The sequence below is a fragment of the Haliaeetus albicilla genome, chromosome 20 (assembly GCF_947461875.1).
Source record: "Haliaeetus albicilla chromosome 20, bHalAlb1.1, whole genome shotgun sequence".
In the NCBI taxonomy this organism is placed as follows: Eukaryota; Metazoa; Chordata; class Aves; order Accipitriformes; family Accipitridae; genus Haliaeetus; species Haliaeetus albicilla.
In genome coordinates, this window is record NC_091502.1 from 8,944,730 (window position 1) to 8,965,843 (window position 21,114).

Genomic DNA, 21,114 nt, shown 5'->3' on the forward strand with positions numbered 1-21,114 from the left:
CCTCCTATGAAGGCTCTTATATTCATGCTCTTATAAGGCTGCATGGTTACCTATATCTGCTCTTCTGCAAAATACACATGGAGCTAAACAGCTGTCAAGACTCTCACAAAACCAGTCTGCATAAACCAGCCTAACTACAGGAAGGAAACACTGTGTTGCTCTTCCTGTGCTCAGCTGGTTGTTTCTTACAGACTGTGAGAGGACTTGGAGAACACTGCTGCAGAGACCAACAGCCATACATGAAATCTTGAGTTTCTATTTTCCTTTGGACAAGGTCAGCGATGCCCATTACGTGCACCAATCTCAGAAGATAAATTTCCTATACCTCCCTTACAGAACAGATCAGTATAGAACAGATCCATAAGAATTATCTGGGCCTGTTTGCACTTGCATCAACACGAATCTCCGCAGCAATGGCAGTGGGGGGAAAGACACCCACGTTAAGACGTCCTTCAAGTTAACATAGGCTAGACAAATAAACAAGTGAATGTAATTTAGATATGACAATACCACTGAACATTGCTGGCATCTAATCTTTATGGGTGTGACTGGTTATCTAAGCAGAAGGTGCAATGGGAGCAACAGGGGGGTGGGAGGAAGGAGGCGCTTCAATGATACAGTCCTTCCTACCACAGCCTGGCATTTCAGCAGTTCTCTACTCTCCCTCTGAACCCCTATCAGGAAGCTACCACAGTGCTTAAAACATTCAGTTCCAAACATTTTCAAGCCAAAACAATTCAGTTCCAAACATTTTCAAGCCAAAACAAACTGTTTTTTTGTTGCCTTTCAATGAAATGTTATTTGTACTCAAGTGTCAAGCAAGTTGTGTTCCCACAGTACTAGACACCCATACCGAGAACACAAGTTTAAAGAACACATCAACAAAAAAACCAAAACAAAACAAGAAATAAACAAAAAAATCAGCCCAAGAAAAACAAGCTCAGTCAAGTCCCCTCCCACTCTGGCATCTAAACACATAAAAACCCCAGTTGAATTAATAAAGGTTTACCTTGCTAGCCTTTGTGAGTTGCCACAGCACAACCCAACTTTAAAATCAGTTTTGGTCTACATTCATAGGGGAAAAATAAAGCAAGTTCAAATACAGGGTTAAATCCAAGTCCCAGCAAAAAATGCTCTATAAGCCTGTTTTCACCTTCAGTACCCCTCCCCCCCATTTCAATGAGACCAAGCTTCAAAGCTAGTGCTGTTGAATTGAGCCACAAGAGGTGTAAGAACACAGCTTCCAAGCCGAAGCTCTGTAGCCATCAGTGTATCCTTGTGGCAAATGGTTAAGTGTTCTTAGTAAAAGCAACAATGATTCCTTGTTTGCTCTTAGTATTTTTCCCACTATTATGTGAAACTTCTAACAAACTGCATTACTGAACCTGATGACAACTTATTTTTTCAATAAAGTTTAATGGTAGGGCTTAATTCCAAAGATTTGACTTATTTGTATTTTGCAATAAAGGCTAAATCTGAACTTCACAACAGAAAAAACAGAATGGCCACACCCTATCTTTTGCATAAATTAAAAAGTGCTTAATAGTTGTCCAAAATGTAGATGTGTGAAACAAATGGCATTAGCATGTCATTAACACAGAAAAGATTCACAAACAGACCATTTTTTAAGAAATGCAGAAACAGAAATATATTCATAACTTATGCAATACCATGCAAAGTGAAGTTGCTTTCTAAAAAAAAAATATATCTTTTAAGTCCTTTTATTTGGGAGGTGACAGGGAGATTCCCCCCCCCCCCCCCCCCAAAAATGTACATACGCACCAGTTGCTCCCTTACACATTATGTGCAGGTGAGGGTGGAATGGAGCTGGCAATGTGGGGAACTAATGAGGTAAAAATAAACGTTCCCTAAAAGCAGACTTTGAACATCAGATGTGCACTACATAGGTACGATGCGTAATGAGAAATGCTAGCAAAGACTTGCTGGGGGGCAGGTGGTTATAAAGTGCAGGCCCTTACCTCAGAGAGGACCTAAGCTTGCTTTAATCACTTTCAATGAAAATTCAAAAGATCCTGTAATATTACTATTCAGGCCACCAGAGTGACTACAGAACAAAAAAGTTTTAGATCAACTTACTTCTGTAGAAGAGAAACCAAAAAAATCAGTGTCTTCATCCTTCACATAATCATGCAATGCTGTAAGAGCAAGCATAGGAAACACTTGACACTGAATGTTGTTAACGGTAGGGCATCTTAATCAATGAGAGGAACAGAAATACATGATCACGGGAGCTGTCTTCTAGATAGTATTCATCAAGTCAACAGGAATTTGGACATTGATTTTTGTAATGACAGAATATGAAAGCTAGAAGTCCAGATAAATAGAGATGGAAGTTACCTGGGAATTAGAAAAACTTATTGCATTTAATGATCAGGGTATTACATGCATGCTTAGCTTATTACGTTGCTACTACATTCAGGACACGATAAACGTGAAAGGTAAGGCAAAAAGATGCAAAAGAAAACATGCATTCAAAATGTTTGCCTATAGTACAGGAAAAAAATTGTTTCATAAAGCATCCATAAATACTATGTACTAAACACAATTTTGCAACTCTTGGAAAAAAGATACTCAAGCAGAAAATCCCAGAAAAATGAGGTTTCTTTTAAAACAAACTTTTCAGTAGCTTTGTCAACAAAAACAGCAGGAGGGGAAGAGAAAGGTATTGATTGTTCTTGTAAAGTACTGGAAATGTAGTAAATAAACAATGCATTAATCAAATCTGGCAGCCCATCTATTGTCTTTAACAGACCACATAAAATATAAATTAACAGTGAATACTACACCACAAAATTGCTAGAAATAAAAGTTAAGATCCAAAAGCCTTACCTTTCATACTCAGAGCTTTTGATACATGACACAAATCACTGTTTCTCTGATTTGGTTCCGCAAAATCCTCTTTTAGTATCTCAAGACATTGCCTTCAGAAGTAAAAGTAAAGGTTTAGGATCCTTAGAGATATCAACCAAATACAAATTCTGACTTGCAGCTCTCTTAAAACTAGGCTTATCACTTTTTACCAAATGACATTATGTAGAAGAAGGTGCAGTTAATAAAACACACAGCACACACAAAAATTTTGTTATCCTCTTTTAACTGGATGAAAAGCAATTTACCTCTATGATACTGAATTTGTCATCCACAAAGGTGGTACTAGAGCTTTTAGGTATGCAGAACCAGCATTTAAGTTAACTAGAACCAACATTAATAAACTGTTATATAATCAGTTTTCATCATATTCATTCTATAGTTATTTAACTAAAAAAACACTGAATAGACAAATGGTGATTTATTTACTTATACAATATACATGCAGACCAATACAAGATATTGGTAGCCTAATAACTCAGTATTTGACAACATCCCAAGAAGCATTTAAAATTTCTTTTTCCCTGAACCTAGTCCAAATGCTAAAACTTTCCACAAACTGCGTATTTGACACATACATAACACGTAAAAACGGACTCACTTGCAACACTGTAGAACACAAACATTATTTTCTACATTTCCTCAATACTATTTCCTGATAATTATATTGTCAGAACTTAAAATAAAGCCACTAGAGTAATATGAACATTCACATACCTTAGAGCTTTCATTTTTCTTCTCTTAAGCTCTTCATTACTGTCATCCACCAAGGAGAACTCTTCGTTTCTACTCATGATGGTGTCTGACTTTAAAAAAAAAAAAAAGTGACAAATTCTCTACAACATACACATTTCATTGCTTGAGCAAACACTACAGAGTGTGAATGACTTGGCAGAGTAAAATGAAAAAGATACACACAAAATTAACAAAAACCATACACCTATTTTTTCCTTGGAAAGCAAATCTTTTAAATGCAACAAACCGCTGGCCTATTTTGTACTATCCAGCTACTCCACTAGATACACTACTCCACCCCTAACCTTACCACTACCAGACACAGCAGGAGACATCACTACTGGTCGTCAAACCTCCTTCCTGATCATATATCCTCAATACGAGTACTCCTCTTTTCTGCAGTATCTCAATACTGTAGTTTCACACCCTGTTTGCAATCCACCATGTATACTGACCCCGACTCCCTTCCTTAATGCCTGCTACCATTTGTTTTCCCTTCTGTATTTGCTTATACACAGCATCTACACCTCCCCCGCGTTTTTGTTGTTGTTGTTGTTGGTTTTTTTTTTTTTGTTTTTTACTACTCGACGAGAGAGGTGCTCTTTCCTCCCAGCCGGCGCCCAGAGCACCACTGCTGCTGCAAGGTGCCGCAAGGCCGCCGGTAAAGAGGCCGGAGCAGGGACATACCGAGACCGCCGGCGACAGGACTCCCCTCAGCTCGAAGTAAGGACCACGACCGCCCCCCCACCGCCGGCAGCCTCCGGTGATCTCTGCGCGCCAAACCGCTACACCAATCACGGAGCGCTTCGTCGGCCCTTCTTCCCATCGCAGCCAATCACGGCGAGGCGAGAGGGTGGTGGTTGCTATGGCCCGCGCGGGCAGCCTTCACCGCCATGTTGCTGTCCTGAGGCGCGGCTGGGCTGGGCTGGGCTGGGCTGGTCGGCCAGGCGCTGCTCGGCGTGATCCTTCCCTGCATCTGCTGGGAGACCAGAGGTTCTTTTTTGAAGAGAGGGTGTTTCTTGGGCTAGAAGCCATTAAGCCCATGCTTCGGGGTGACTTTATTCTACATGGATTGTCATTATTTGCAGAACAAGGAGGAGATGTTTTTGCAGTGTTTTACCACTCCTGTTTTGGCTGTGATAAACGTAGCATGATAATCTCTAGATTTCTGTTTAAATCACGTCTAGTAAGATATAGTTAAATTTTAAAATTAAAAATACAGTGATTTTCCCCTGCAGCTTTTAAGACACTTGCCAAATCATGAACTAGGCCAGCTTTCCAAGAGGCAAGTTTCCTAACAAAACCTAGGTTATTCATATTTTTGCACAGTTCACGCTGTAAAGCTAGGTTCTACCCCACACCTTTCATTTTAAATGTACCAAGTGTTAGGCTGGGGTTTTGACTTGGGTAATAAGGCAGAGTTTGAAAGATCACACATAAATACCAGTTGTCTTTTCTGTCAGATTCTCCAATGAAGTTAAAATCTCAGGAGTTTTCTCAACTTGTATTTAGCTTTGGAAATTGCTTCCTCAATTTCAAAGGTGAGGAAAAGCTTTTGCACCCAAAATTTTGTCTTTATCTTCCATATTCTGTGTTGATTCCCACTTAAAAATTAACTCTTATTACTTAACATAGTGAATAACAGCTGAGGGGTAAAATGTAGGGTAGGTGATGGCAGAGCTGTTGTGGATGTAGCAGAGAAAGGCAAATGATAGGAAGGATTGCCTTGGTTAAAGGTCTGAATGCAATTTTAAACCAGCAGTGTACAGGATTGTCTAAAAAGTAGCCTAACTAGCTCTTTGATGAGAAGCCTAATTAGGCCTAATTAGCTCTTTGGTGGGAAGACAGCAAATCCTTGCTTATAATTCAACTTGAGCTCCTTTTAATAACTAAGTGAACAATAGCAACAAATGCTCGTTATCATTTTCTGCTTGTGAATTTGTCAAAATTAATAAAAATATAGCAGCACATTCTGTTCTCTCTGCCTTTGCAAAGACTTATAAAAGATATACATACATGTTATGTTATATATCATGCATACATTACGTTTGTTTGTAGCTGTCAGCCTATACATGAAAGAATAAATAATCATACACTGCACCTCTTCAGTTTTGCACTCATACCACTCTGAAAATCTGAAGACAAAACCGGCAACTTGGTTCATTATTTCTGAAAAGAAAACAGTAATTTTCCAGAAAAGAAGGAATACCTTCTGTCTGTGCCATTAGCTATTCAGAGAACATTACTGATGTTTTTTAATTTTATACGACAGTATTTAAAATGCAGGCAATGTAAAAGTCAGTGTTTCTAATGTGGGTAACCACGAGATGGCAGCATGGATTAACCCTGGGTGGACTCACTCGTCCGCTACTACTTGCGCAAGCTGATCTCAACCACTTCTCTAGCTTTATCTGTGGTTGAAAGTACACTGTGTTGGAAAGATAATACTGAAGAGACTGTTGTCTTTGGTGCGAACAATGTAGTTAAAAATCATAGTCAAATGCAGGTTGAAAACACATATATATTGTCTAGATCATCTTTCCAGCCAGTTGTTACTTCTTCAAATTCATCCTCCTTTTTCATCATCTGTATCTTGCCCTTTCTGAGCAAGATTTTTTGCTTTCAAAATTTAATGACTAAATGCACTAAACCTGGCTAGTGTTTGGGGTTTGTTTTGGCTTGGGTTTTTTGTTTGTTTGTTTGTTTGTTTTTTGGGTTTTTTTCCATTTAGATGATAAATTCTGCAAACGTATATCTCAGTTATTTGGTACGTAATCGCTATCGGCTTTTTCCTGTAGTGTGGCCATGGGATTACATCACATTTTCCTCTGTTACGTGAAGGGCTGCATGTGAGTTTGGAGAAGGAAGGAGACCTGTTATATTACTGCAGACAGGGCCAAATGCAGTGATTCAGAAAAGTTAGTAGATAGGGGATGTGCAGGTGTATTGGAAGTATGATTTCATCAATGAAATGCTAATTACGTAGCATTAACAACTGAATTATCTGGTTTCTAAGATTTACATGAGTTAGACAAGTAATCTCAAAACATTGTGGTGGTCTCACAGAGAGACACTGATACCTGAGGGAAATGCTGTACTTAACTCCTCACCCACATTTTCTGGCTCATAGTATTTATAATTATCTTTCTGAAGTATCCTAGATTTAGGTCGCTTATACTATGAAAGGGATTAGACTTGCAAGTTCGTCGGGTTTTTTGTTAGACAGGGTGTACGTGTTAGCGATTTCTAGAATTACCCAATGTGCATAATTTCTGCTCTAACTCTACAGTAGGTGTTTTCTTCAGTGAAGTTGCTATCATTATAAATAGTTAATTTTTACAACTGCAGTATCTGGCAACAGTCATTCGAGTAAAAGTTATTGTTTACTCACCTTCAGTTAATGTGTTGCTTTTATCACTGCGCCTAAAATGACTTTTTATGACCAGTTAAGGTTGATCTAAACCTGTGCTGTTGCTGAAAAAGTAGGTCTTGCATTTTTCTGGTCACAGGTGTGTGTTCACCCTTCCCCTGTGTTACCACTAGTGTTTCTGGAGCCATACAGTCAGCAGGATCTGTAAGCTGCTGTTGCATTTAGTTCTCTCGTAATTCATACCAAGAGCCTTGCATCCTTGCATTTAACAATGCAGTCAGTGGCTGTTCTTACATATGCATGTACTCATAGTAGTGGTTATTGGGTGCTTATATTCAGTAGCTATTATTTATCTAATTTTCTACAAATGAAATTAATTGCAAAGTATGCCAGATACTTTTCTCATCCACCCTGTTGGTTTAAACCAACAAACTATCTGTAAATGTAATGGTGGACACTTTAGTCGTATGTTCTTCTGTGGCATTGGTGTTGAACTTACTACTTTCTTTTCTCTCCAGAATCTTTTTTCTGTCTGAAGCACAGTGCAAGACATTTGCTGAATCTGTCTTTAGATATATTAATAGTAAAAATATGACATGAAAATTCGTAGGTATAAAAGCATTTAATTTAAAATGTTATTGTGATTTTTAAGTTGTCAAACTTTCATCCTTTAAAATTCATCTTACAAGCTTTTTACTGTGAGCATAACACAGTACTTTTTGTTTAAATTCTGTCTTTTTTTAGCGTGTAGGGAAATAGCAGCCAGAGTTTGGATTGTGAGTTAGCCTTATCCATTGTGCTCAGCTGCTGTATCTGGGAGCCTGACAGAGGTGCAGCTGTTGCAGCTCTATCATCTCTCCAGGTCCGGCCAGTAGTGAGGCTGAGCATGTATTCCCAATTTTAGTCTACTGTTGAAAAGACTACAATGCACCTTGATCACATAGTATAAATAGGGATATCTGGAAATAAAAACTTATTAAACAAGCAGAAAATCTTTTTCTGACTTCAGCTTTCAACCTCTGAAACTCAGTATGTCTGTAGCAAGGCACGGATTTGGGCCCCAATGCAGAAATGAGTATCAAAGGGAGAGACTGTGGTATCCTCTGGGGTCTGACTGAAGGCTCTGTGTAGGCACTGAAGTTTAGTTTGAGGGGTCCTTCAATTATATTTGTGTGTATGGAGATGTATAAGACGTTGAAATCTTTCTGAAATGCATGTTGCAGATCAGCCAGTTAGGCTCATTGAACATGAAATTCTATCTATAGGCAAATGAAGCTTTCTCTTTTGTTCTTAAAATCTTTAAGAAATTTGGTTTTACAGCAAAAATTCCATCTGAAATTCTTCATGAAATATTCTTTCTAGTCCAAATTTTTGGAGCATAGATTATTGTTCAGTTAGTACAAGGGGAAAAAAAGTCTAGGTTTTTAGGGTCTAAATGCATAGCTGAGAGGAACATGCTGGTGAGCAGGCTTGTTATTTGTTTTTATCCAATCATATAATGTAACTTTAAGCTCATCCTTTATTGCTTAGGTGATTTTAAAACACAGCTTCAAAAATACGAAAGGTACATGGAGCCTTCAGGAGACTTTATTAGAGTCTAAGGAATAACATGGGAACCCAACACTGACAAATGCTCAACAATGCTTTTTGGAGGCAAATATTTCAACTGCATACATGCTTGTGTAGTCCAGAATTACTATGAACTCTCCAGGAAAAAAAGAGAATGGCTCTCTGTGCTGCTACTTTCAGAAACTAAATGTGATGATAGACTATATTAATAGTGATTCCATAGTCTGTAGAAGATAATCTTGCAGAAGATAGTATAATACACTGTGCTGCAAAGGCTGTGTGTAGTTTTGGCTGCCATATTTCTGCTCATGCATAGAAAGAACAACTCCAGCTATGTTTTATGGAGCTTGTCTGCAAGATGGTGAAGATGTGGTAACCTGGGCAACCAGACGCCCTGGTAAACTTTACAGTGTGCACTGAGGCTTGCAGTGTTGTCTTTTCATGTATTACTGTCTGAACTAACTGGGTCCAAGGTAGTTATACGCATATTGGAACTGCATCCCTTGCTGTAGTATGTTTATTATTCAGAAACAAAGATGAAAATTATTTGCCAGTCACAAATGGAGGCAAAGGCTTAGGAAAAGCATAACCACTCTGGAAAACAAGCAGTCTCTTCTTGTATCCATAGAGATTACATATGGAAAACATGCTGAAGAGAGATTTGGCTCATGACCTACATTGAAACTTTCTAAGCAAAGGCTGTGGGTAGTCAGAAGGCCTCACCTGAAATGGACAGAGAAGACATTTCTTCTCTCAGTTCTCCTTTGGGGTCTTTCTAAGTCAACAGCTATGCACTGTAGGCCATGATGGATGCTGAGATAAGTGCAGTGATCTGGTCCTATGGTAAAGAGAACTCCCAACAAACCATCTTCTTTTGTGAAGATCCAAATTTATTAGAAGATTTGTTGGAATCATCTATGCAAGATGAAAGTGAAAAGATCAGCAGTATTCTTTCAGTGCCTGTACATGAAGTTTCAGCAGTTCAAGATGCAAATATGCAGTGAGATTCTCCTCACAACAGATTGTTGAAAGCACGATTTACCACGTGTGTCTGTATAAGTCTCTCAGCATCCCATTGGGCTGCTCAGCTTTGGCATCCCTTACTAGACCTCTCCGTAGGACAAAACCACTAGCTTCTTTGTCTATTATAACCAATATATAGAAACTAGTTGATTTCTTAAGAAGGCATTTAGAGGATTTACTAGTTAGAATTCTTCGTAATGCATTGAAAATGCGTATTGATGAAGGGAGAGTATGGATTATTCCTATGGTTAATAAGGCTTTGTCTGATGGTTATGAGCTTGGATATTGGAACTGATGAAATGACAGTTTAGTACTGTAATCCTCTACTAACTCCTTGTATGACCTTGAGCTAGTTAGTTGATTGGTCATCAATTCCCCTTGTCTATTTTGGTTGTTTTGTGATGTTTTGTCCAAAACTGTAGACAAAGGAGTTGGACAGCTATTAAGGGTTGTAATACCTATGAGAAATATCACATACTATTGGTTCTGATTTCTATTGTTTTACTGATAAAAGTGATGTTTAAAACAAACAGGTTTATTACCCCATGGCACACCCATTCCAATCCCTGGCATTGTAATTACTATGAAATTAATACTGCCTATTTTAGGAAAGATATCTAAGTATTTTACTAGAAGGTACTCTATGTCTTAAGGTTTTTGTGTTATTAATGCATAAAGAAGAAGGAATGGAATCAATGACAAAGGAGAATCTGAATTTAAAGAGACTGCTAAGGAAGTGGGGCACATTCTCAGGACTGTGAGTATTTTACTTTCAAATCTATCACTCTCTACAGAAGGTATAATATTAAAAATCCAAGAAACACAACGTTCATGGTCCCAGAGAAAGCTGTGATTGTATGCCTCTTGTACCTACTGTTCCCAGAAATTATCTTTGTATTCATTTTTTTGGGTGCACATCTGCTATTTGAGAAAATGTAAAGTGTTGCTGCTAGGTATACAGCACATGAGAATTAATACACAGAGAGCTTTTGTTGAATAAATAAATATATATATATATATAAAAATCTGTATTTTAAGTTTCACTTCCTTTCAAAATACGAGAAAATATCATGAACAGAGAGGTTTTTTGTTTACCTTGGCTGGTATAGGTGGCTGCTTCATCTTTCATGTACTTGTCTGTCTTTCTGATTTTTTTCTGGAATAATAATTGAAATATGTGGTTAATAACTTTTATTGGTGAAAAAGCTATTTTTCAGTACATTCATATATTGCTGAGCATAAAATTGATGTTGATAGTCACATATAAGGGAAAATGACTCCAAATCACTTACAGGAGCATATACTTTTGTTCTTTGCATTTGAAGGTAGACATAAAAATCACTGTGAATGATTAGAAATATGCAGATATTTCTGTAGGAAAAAATTTACATGGGCTATAACCCTTAGGATGGATGTCGCTGAAGAATGGAGTATAGGACAGAGTTTTCTGTAGGAACATGGACAGGCATGGTTGTTCATTCCTTCTAAGTAACATAAGAACCAGAAGGCACCCGATGAAATGATAAAATGACAGACTTAAATTAAGCAAGAAGTATTTTTGAAAACAATCCATAATTTAACAATAATATTACTTCTTACATAATTATAAATGTATTAAAATATGATCAGTCAGTGTTATGGTCCATGAATTAGACCAGAAGAACTGTTAAAAAGGATGATGCACACATGATCTATTATAGCTCTGTTAGTCTCTCAGTGCTCATGGCAAGAAAGTCTAGTAAGGGAAGCACCATTCCACGCTGGCCTATTTTTATATGTTTGCTCTAAGCATCCACTTATGGCCACAGTAAGAGATAAGGCCACTTTTCTCAAATTGTCTCTTGGTATAGACCAGCATATTTTTGCTTTTATTTCCATGCTAATAGATTCTGACCCCAAGAATCTAATAAAGGTCTAATACAAAGTTAATATTGTAGAGTAATACTGTGATATAGTGCCTGTCTTTTTAGAGAACTAAATTCAGCCAAGGCACAAGATTATTCAGTATACGTACAATAAAATTTGTACACACATATACTTATTTCAGGTGTGTGATTAGTTTTTCATACATGGTTTAGATCCATTTATGATACCAGTGACTAAGTTACGTGTCATCTATTTGATAGCATCACTAAAATACATTTTGAGTTTTAGTGTATTTCCTGGTTGGGTAAACATCCCAATTAACATTTCAGCTGATACGTTAACTTTAGCAAAGATGACACTGTTTGAGTTGAGAATGGGAAAAACATTCTTTCACATGAAGATATAATCCTTCCAATATAGGCTGATGGCTTGCTGATGGAATGCCATAGAGAAACATGAGGAAGAGTTAAAGCACAGGCTTACATTTCCTATGATAGGTGTTCTGGCACCTTATTTAATTCAGGCAAGAGCTTGTTTGTGAATACTTACAATGTGTCTCAAGTTTGTAGCATTTCAGAGAATATATAATGAAAATTTATGACATGTATTAATCAAGGAACAAAACACTCAAGCATTTTCCCATGTCTGTTTGTCTTCTGTGAAGGAAGGGCTTTGCTGAATTTTCTCTCTATGTTGCTTTCTCCATTTCTTCAGTCACACTTGTCAGGCTGAAATAACATGTGGAAGCTCTTCCCTGTAAATCACATATATTCCAGGAATCACTGGAGTTCTAAATGGAAAATGTGAAACCTGTTCTTATAAACTGAACAACATACACAGCCAGATTGAAGTGGTAGAGCAGTGGCTGGAACAAGGAGAAAAACAAATCCAAACTTTTCAAGCAGACTTCAGTTAAAATAATGGAAAATACTAGGATAGAATCAGAAATGCTAGAAATTCCTCAGAGTATATTTCCATGTATTTACAAAGGGGAGCTCAGTTGCATTCCAGGCAAAGTTCATTCCTGGCCAGTTGTTTTCAGTCTTTCCAAGCAGGTCATAGGTCCAAGAGTCCTGGACACATGTTTAGAAACCCAAATCAAGTTGTTCTTATCCTGGAGTTGCTAATGAGTCCAGGAAAGAGCATACAGATTGGTTTGAAAGTGTATGTTGGTTTTGGGTTTTTTTTTGTCAAGCACTTTTAAAAACCCATCCTTCTCAGATGGGGTTCTGTATGGAGTTTGCAGTTGAGGAATGTCATTAAGACTGGTTCAGCAGCTTCTGGATGTGGACTTGAAGGGAGTTTACTTGAGAATGTAGAAGAAAAGAGCTGTGGCATTTGTGAAAGTGTAGGTGGGAAGAAAGGACTTCAGGAGAGAAAGCTTGATAAAAAGTATATTCATCCCTGCCCAAAATACTCTGCTTAAAATTTTACCTGGTTTTATTCACCTTGTTTTTTGTTTTCTGCTGATGTAGCAGTAGAAGCTCTTCTTAGGACTGATAAGAACCCCTAAGTTTTAGTAATTCTTGTGGCTAATAAGAGTATTTGTATTTTCCACGTTTCCTGTAGTATTAGTAAAAGATACAGCTTCAAAAGGAGTTCCAAAGCTTATACAGTATACTATTAAGCTATGTTGCTCTCCGTTATAACAGTTATCTTGGTAAGGCTAGGAAGAAATGAAGATGGCAAAACAGCGGTATAGTTTTGCTGGATTCTTCCTGGAAGATTCTCAAAGACATCACAAGAAAAGGTTTGAAAACATGTGTCTGGCTAACTTACTCTTCTCCCTCCTGCCACCCAGCTGACACGCTCTAAAGAAAGCCAGGACCAGAAGAATTCTGAGCAGACATGACCATGCAGAATAATGTTTTCCAGATGGGGCTGGTTCCCTGCAAACACTCCATGAGTGCAGTTTCAGCCCTTGTTTAGCCCTACTTGTGAATAAGCTGACAAGAACGACATGGGACCCAGAGAAGTGGAGAATACCAGCTCTCTGCTACTTGTGATGAAGAACTATCACATCTGCAAGCATAATAGGCATTTGCTGTGTCGCCTCAAGGGTCAGTTTATAAGCATATGGATTCCTAGAACTTTGCAACCTGGACATGATTCATCTGACCACCCTTTTATAATTAGTGAAGAGGTACAGGCACTTTTAGAATACCAGTCTTTGCATTCGCAAAGAGATGTTTAAAGCAAAACAGACGAATCACACTTAAAAGTGCCTATTTTTCTGCACTGACCGTAAAGGGAACTTAGAGAGACGTAGCTGAGATCGGGACATCTACATTCCAACCTTTCGCTGAGATGAATTCTACCCAAATGATTCTGCTCTCTAATAAGGTGTCTGGAAGAACTGTCTTGTCTCTTTTCTCCAACCTGTACAAGTTCTCTTGCATTCTGTCCATGCACATGCCATGCCACGTACTGGGCTTGGGATTTATTAATGCTTTCAAGCATGACTGAGAGAAGACCGAAGTACAATTGTTTACTACAAGTGAAACTTTGAAGAAGTGTGCAGAAGTGCCAAGGGTGCCTGAAATCTCAGTCCCTAGGAAAAAAAGCAATGGTTTCATTTTATGCTCATCCAGCAAATGACTTTTCAAAGTCAAATTAATTCAACCCAAATGGTAAAATAATCTGACCACAGGGAACATGTTCATAGGGTATCTTTCTTTTAGCAGTGTAGCTAAAATCACATTTTTCATGCTGTGGTGTTAAAGACACCATCCCTGTACTCCTGAAGTCATGTGTTTTTATCCACTCTGATGGCAGGCTTCAGAATTGTTGATCTGGTATGAAAATTTACTGAACATTATTTTTTGAAAGATTCACATAATATCTTGCTTTTTTAAAAAATAAACCAGATTGTGATGTAATAACTGGTTTCTCTCCATCCAGTTTAAAAACTAGGGTCTACACTGTAAATTTATTTGCAAATTGCTGTAAATTGAATTAATATAACTGCAGTTCTGGAGGCATTCAATTAAATTAATAACATTAACTGAAATTACATGTCAGCCTTTTGCCAGGTTTTGCAAAGATGGTACAAATTAGTTCAGTCAGTTTGTCTTTTACTTATTTTCTTTGCTTCTTTGTTTTGTCGTAATTTCTGTTTGTAATTATTACTGTAGTTAATTGATTAAGGTTTACAACAAACAATTAATAAAAAGCCATTGACAAGAATAGCTTGTTTGTGTTTTTCTAATATGATATAGCATTTGCTTTCTGATGATTCAAGTGGCAGGTTATTTAAACATTTCTATTTCTGATCCTTCTAAGGCTTTTGTCTCTTGTCTGTTATGTATTTTGTGGGGGAAAACATGATCATCAAGTCGGCAATCTGCCTAGGATTTCAGAATGGCATGAAAATAAATAATTACACATTATGAAAACATTTAGGATATTACATTGCAATCATTTCATATCACTGGCAGACGCATTTCAGGAAGAAAAACAACATTACATAAAGTCTAGTGGTACAGTAAACAAGGGGATTTAAAGACTGATAGATATTGCTGTCTGTTCTCTCCCTAGGATAAAGTATCAACTGTAATACTTCAAAATTAGGTTTTCTTTTTTTTTGTCCACAACAGAGAAATCTGCAGGTGGCTGATAATAAATAAGACGACTTTTGGCTGTCTGTAATAGCCCTTATTGGAAAGAGTAAACTAGAGGGAACGGAGGACCTAATTTCATAGAAGGATTTCCCTCCAAGATCACCTGAATTTATAAACACCTTACCTCGGTCACCTACCTAATCATTAGGAGGAACAGAGCTACTCAGTTCCAGGTTCCAGGCCTGAATAGTACAGTGTCTTTGTAATATTCATAATTCCCCTCAGAACCCAAATGTAGCTGATATTCCCCTTTATTTATTGCTTTTATCCTTGCTCTGACTATAATGCTAATATTCATCTGAGCTTCTGCTCAGAGGTGAAGTTTGACTTATATGCTCTATCAAAGGAGGAAGTGAAAATGATCATTAAAAGACGAGGTGACCTAATTTAATGTAATTAATCTACTGTGATAAAAATAGCTCAGACATGTCTGGTTTTCAGAAGTGCTACACTTCCAGAAGGCTAGTAGAAGACAGTGGCATTAGCATTTTCATAAAACAATTCCTATGCCTACATGCATGTGGGAACAGAAGCTTCTGACAGCTCCTATGGAGCTATATATGTATCTATACTTACAAATATTTATCTTGCCCTCTGATCTCATAAACTGGATCTACTTAATAGACGAAGCAACTTGAAGACTTTTTTAAACAAAGTTCAGGAGATGTTGTTACATCCTTGGTTTTTGTCAGCTCTTGTGCTTGAAACCCTTGAAGTAAGGAGTGCCACTTCCACACATCTTCTAGTGTGAACCTGCTTTTGTATCAAAGGAGCCCCCTTGGCTTCTCCCATTTGGGAAACTACATGATCACTGCATACTGCTGAATGAGTGATGCAGGGTCTGTGATTCACATTGCTCTTAGCCTGGATTAGTGGGAGTTTGGGCCAGAGAAAGTAGAGCAACTGAACACATTTTGTCTTTGAAAGAAACAGAGGAACTGTCTCATCAGTAAGGAGTCACGCAAAAAGCAGGCTATTCATAATGAGAAGTTGTTTGCGCTAACTTGTGACAAACACGTGAGGACATATAGGTTTTATTTACAGGGATGGTTCTTGCTGGCTTTATCTTCAACAATAACATAGAAGATAATAGATATTATACGCTATGTTCATGCAAGGTGATACAGTTAGAGTCCCTTCAAAGAAAGGCAGGAAATCTTAAGGGTTGGGTATTTAATGGTGCTACAGGTTTCTGGGAAAGACAGATGCTTTGCTGTATAGAAGTAACACATCCTCTCCTGCCTTTGCCACATCTCCTCTGTGACTGCTAACCCCCCTGTTCTCTGAGTGGTAGCCTTTTTCAGATGTTGTTAGGAGAGAAGGTCACGTCCCAAGACCATTAGTGTCACTTTCTTCCATCAGACATTGCCTTGTGGATGTCCTCAACTAAGATGTAAACTGGGGCTGTATATGTTCTATGAAAGGATTTTGTAATTATGTAGTTTAGAAGTCACCAAGTAAATGGGAGTCCATAATGGTATGTTATTGTGAACAAGTGTCATCTGAAAGGTACTTGGTGTACTTTTTCTGTTTGACAGGCCTCACTGCTCTATTATGTCAGTTTTGGGGAAGCACATCAAGAAAAAGGTGAACTGGTTGGATAGTCCCAGGGAAAGCAGCCAGACTTGTCAGGGGACAGGAAAGCACAGCCAGTGAAACGAAAATTAAAGGAACGTGAGTAACAGTGAGATGGGTTGTCTTGGTATATATAAAAGGTATCAAAAAGGAAGAAGTCAGTAGACTGCTGTCCATGGTCACTGATAAGGGACAAAAGTTCCTTCTGGGAGCTTTAGCTGAACAAAGTTTGGACTTTAGCTGAAGCAAAGACTAGTTAGGTTAAATACTATGGAAAAGCATTCAAATGTTAATGAGGGATAAGCACTTAATGAGATAATTGATATTTGAAACTACTGCACACCTTAAGAATATATTAAAAAAACATCTCTCAGGAACATTATTTGACCCTGGCTTAGGGTAAGGTGTTGGACCATGACCGTATAATGTTCCTTCTCTACCTATTGCATATGATTTTATGGTAACTACCTACAATATTGACCTTGAAAAGGTAAAAACTCAGAGCACCAGTTTATAAGAGTAGCTGTACTGGTTTTGGCTGGGGTAGAGTTGAATTTCTTCACAGTAGCTAGTATGGGGCTAAGTTTCGATTTGTGCTGAAAACAGTGTTGATAACTCAGGGATGTTTTCGTTACTGCTGAGCAGTGCTTACACAGAGCCAAGGACTTTGTTGCTTCTCACTGCACCCCACCAGTGAGCAGGCGGGGGGCGCACAAGGAGTTGGGAGGGGACACAGCTGGGACAGCTGACCCCAACTGACCCAAGGGATATTCCAGACCATATGACATCATGCTCAGCAATAAAACTAGGGGGGCTGGCAGGGGGCCACTGCTCAGGGCCTGGCTGGGCATCAGTCAGTTGGTGGTGAGCAATTGTTTTCATTTGCATCACTTGTCTTTCTTGGGTTTTATTTTTCTCTCTCTTTGTTTTTTTTTTTTTCCTCTTTTCCTTACATTTTGGATGTAATAATAATTTTTTAAATTATTAAACTGTTTTTACCTCAACCCACGAGCTTCCTCACTCAGTCTTTCAATTCTCTCCCCCATCGCACCAGCAGGGAGGAGTGAGCGAGCATCTGTGTGGTGCTTAGTTGCCAGCTGGGGTTAAACCACAATAGTAGCCTTACCAGATCAGACCAAAGTCTGAACTAAGCTGCTAAATCAGCATGAACAAGTACCTCTCCGGAGTGCCTGTATGCTAGTGCATGCCACATGGGGAGCAAACAGGAGGAGTTACCAGTCTACATGTAGCTGCAGGGTTAGAATCTCACTGTGATCACAGCAATGTGGTAGGATAGCTGCAGTGGATTGGAAACACAAGCTGGGAAGACAAGGAGGGGGAGTACAAGAATGTGATGGACACACTGGAACGAGTCCATGAAGGGCCATGGAGATGATAAAGGGCTTGAATCATCTTCCATATGAGGAGAGGCTTAGAGAGCTGGGACTGTTTATCCTGGAGAAGACTCAGGGGTTCCTTATAAACCTTATCAGTATTTATAAATACCTGATGGGAGGGACTAAAGAAGAGGCAGCCAAATGCTTCTCAGTGGTATCCAATGACAGGACAAGAGGCAATGCACACAAATGGAAAAATGGGGAATTCTATTTCAACATAAGAAAAAGCTTTCTTACTGTAAAGGTGGTCAAACACTGAAAAGATTGCCCAGAGAGACTGTAGAGTCTCCCTCCTTGAAGATATTCAAAACCTAGCTGTGAACAACCTGTTCTAGGTAACCCTGCTTTGAGCAGTGATGTTGGAGCAGACAGTCTCCAGAGGTCCCTTCCAACCTTAGTGAATCTGGGATTCTATCAAGTAGTGGTAAATAGTGGATGCATAGAGAAACAGTAGAGGTACAGATTGCTCCTTCTCCTGGCTTGTCCTTCTAGCTTCTGGAGTCAGTAGGTTAAATATTAATCACGTTTAACAGTCATTGATAGATCTTCTCTGCATAAATCTGCTTAATTATTTTAAAACTATTTATGCATATAATTTCTCTGGCATGTCGTGATAATGAATGCCACAACATGATTAGGCATAACATGGTTCATGTGGCCAGGACTACAATATCAGGCCAGTGAATTCCCCAAAGCACAAAGCTCTTAAGCCATTGATATTGGTAGGAAGGTTGCATGGGGATCAGAGGGAGAATGTGACTTTCTGTGGTAACTGAACACTTAGGTCCGTATGATATATTTGGTGCCTTTTGTTTATATTTGCAAATCACTAAGAAAATCTGGTCTGCTCTAGGCTCCTGCTGTATTTTGTTCATTTTTATCTCTGCTCCTTCTTTCCCTTTCCTGTCTTCAAAAGGCTTCTGTCTTGTTTTTGTAACATTTTCCTCCATGGTGCAACTCTCGACTCCTAATGGAGCTATTTTTGCTCCAGTGCCTACCCTATCTGAACCACTAATATGACTGCTTCTTGATGAGATAGTTTTGATTCCAGATGACTTTCATGTGCTTTAAAGCAGGTAGTCCAGCAAAGGAGGACTTGGGTAGATAACGTTGGATGAACTTGCCTCAGGCTTGTAAGGGTCTCTGCAAGCATGAGAGGCTAACATGTAAAAAAAGGTGACAAGGGGATTTCTAGAGATCTTTATATATGTGTGTCTATGGCTATGTAAATTTATTGTGCCATCTCACACATTTGAAAGCCTTTCTGTAAAGCTGTGCGAATTTAAAGCCACTGAATACAGTGCAAAGACTAATATTAGAATATGTTTATGCTTTGACAACACCATCTAGTTCATATATTGAGTTACAATCTTAGAAAACTACTCTTAAAGCTTTCCTCAAACCACACAAAATGAATGACTAATGAATTTTCAATAATGTAAAAAATAAATTGTGCTTTAAGAATGCTTGAAATGCCATTTAAATTACTAAAGCTGTTTTTTTGCTTCTATGGTTACTACCATATCACTACCAAAAATAAAAAAGCTTTGTAACTGGTCCTGAACCTGGTTAAGGATTAACTTGAGTTATATTGGATGCAATCCATATTGTTTTTTTAAAATGAGTTACCATTATGAACTTAATTTCTTGCTTTTCTCTTCACTAGTCTGGAACATTATAATGTTAGACTACTTAAAATATAGAAATGTTATGTCATTTCTCAAAGAACATTTTGTGGCAATGTTTCCTAGGAACTGTTTTGTTTTGTTTTGGTTTTTTATCTTAATGAATTAGGAAGTACTCCAGCTCTTTTTGTGTAATTTTCAAATTACTTGAATTTTAGAAAAAAATTTAGAAAAATAAAAAACAAAGGTGTGAAATAGAGCAAGACAGAGAAATTATGCTAGAAAGGCTGGATTCTGAATAAGTTCAATTCATTATGTGGAAGGTGCACAGCTGGCTGTGGAAGTTAAATCTACGCAGTTGGCCTTTAGCTCAGGCACGGTTCTTTAACCACAGCTCTTATGGGCCTGTGTGGTTCAGGCCATTTTGCTCTGTATGAAATTGTAGGTTTCCCTGCCTGTCCCCACACGATATTGTCTCAGCTGGCTGTTTATGGTGCCACGAGTTGGGCTGCAGGTGTGGTACCCGACCTCCTTTACCTCCCTCCTTCTTACTTCCAGATCTGCTAGTTCTACTCACTTCGAGGCCAATGGAAAGAAAGGCAGAAGGGCCTGTCCGTGTGAGAAAGTTACTCTAGAGTCAGATGGAGCATGTGTTTCAAAGACTGCACTTCAACATTAATACAGTTCACTCACGAAATTAAAATGTCCATAGAGGCAGCTTTGGAGAAAGAGGTTTAAATAGCATAAGCTACAAAATCAGAGGAACTGGGATTAGGAAAATTTCCTGTGAAAATCTTTCCTTGCATTGCACTGACAAGGGAGTGAGGTACCTACACAACAGCCCAAACCAATGCAGAGGTGGTAACCCAACGTCCTGCTGAGCCACAGAGCGTTAAGGACATTACCTCCACAGACCTTTCTGTTCCCCCTGCCCCTTCGTGAGTTTGCTGAGCTGTAAATTAGAAAGACGAAGAATGTGCAGGGAGCACAGCTTTCCACGTGTGACGGAGTTCAAGCAGATGGGTATTTCCAGCACAAGGGACATGGGAGGGCTGGAGTAACTACCCTGCTGTGTCTATGTGGAGAAGGTCAGAAAGCATCTCTCAGCATCTCCACCGAGACAGCCTTCCCCGCGGGAGCTCTGCTGCTTGGACTGAGCACGAAGGCTGGCCTGCTGTGCTGGAGAGAAGGGGAGAGCACACACCGGTCCGACAACCCGCTAGCACCCGCTGTCAGAGCTTATAGGGCTCACACGGTGTGCCCTTGTAGTTCAGGATGGTGCACTGCACACCCTAAGAGTACCACTGTGCACAAGGCCCTGGAGAGGACCCCTGTGAAGAGAAGACTTTTTAGGCTAACTGGGAGGTAGAATAGGTTGGGAGGGACCAGCACTGAGAATTAACCCACTTTTTTTTCTTTAACAGCTTTATTTTAAAAGACTGAAA

The 21,114-nt window shown here is 38.8% G+C and overlaps 1 protein-coding gene across 1 annotated transcript in view; it reads right to left on the minus strand.

Moving 5' to 3' along the window:
• RNF17 (ring finger protein 17) overlaps window positions 1-4,317 on the minus strand; it is a 53,068-nt gene extending 48,751 nt beyond the window's left edge. The window contains exons 1-4 of the mRNA XM_069808223.1: window positions 3,607-4,317; window positions 2,860-2,942; window positions 2,098-2,156; window positions 1,010-1,065 (exon numbers count right to left, since the gene is read on the minus strand). Coding sequence (XP_069664324.1) covers window positions 1,010-1,065; window positions 2,098-2,156; window positions 2,860-2,942; window positions 3,607-3,683 — 275 coding nt within the window. The 5' untranslated portion in view covers window positions 3,684-4,317. The remainder of the gene's footprint in view (window positions 1-1,009; window positions 1,066-2,097; window positions 2,157-2,859; window positions 2,943-3,606) is intronic.
• Between the last annotated feature and the right edge of the window lie 16,797 nt (window positions 4,318-21,114).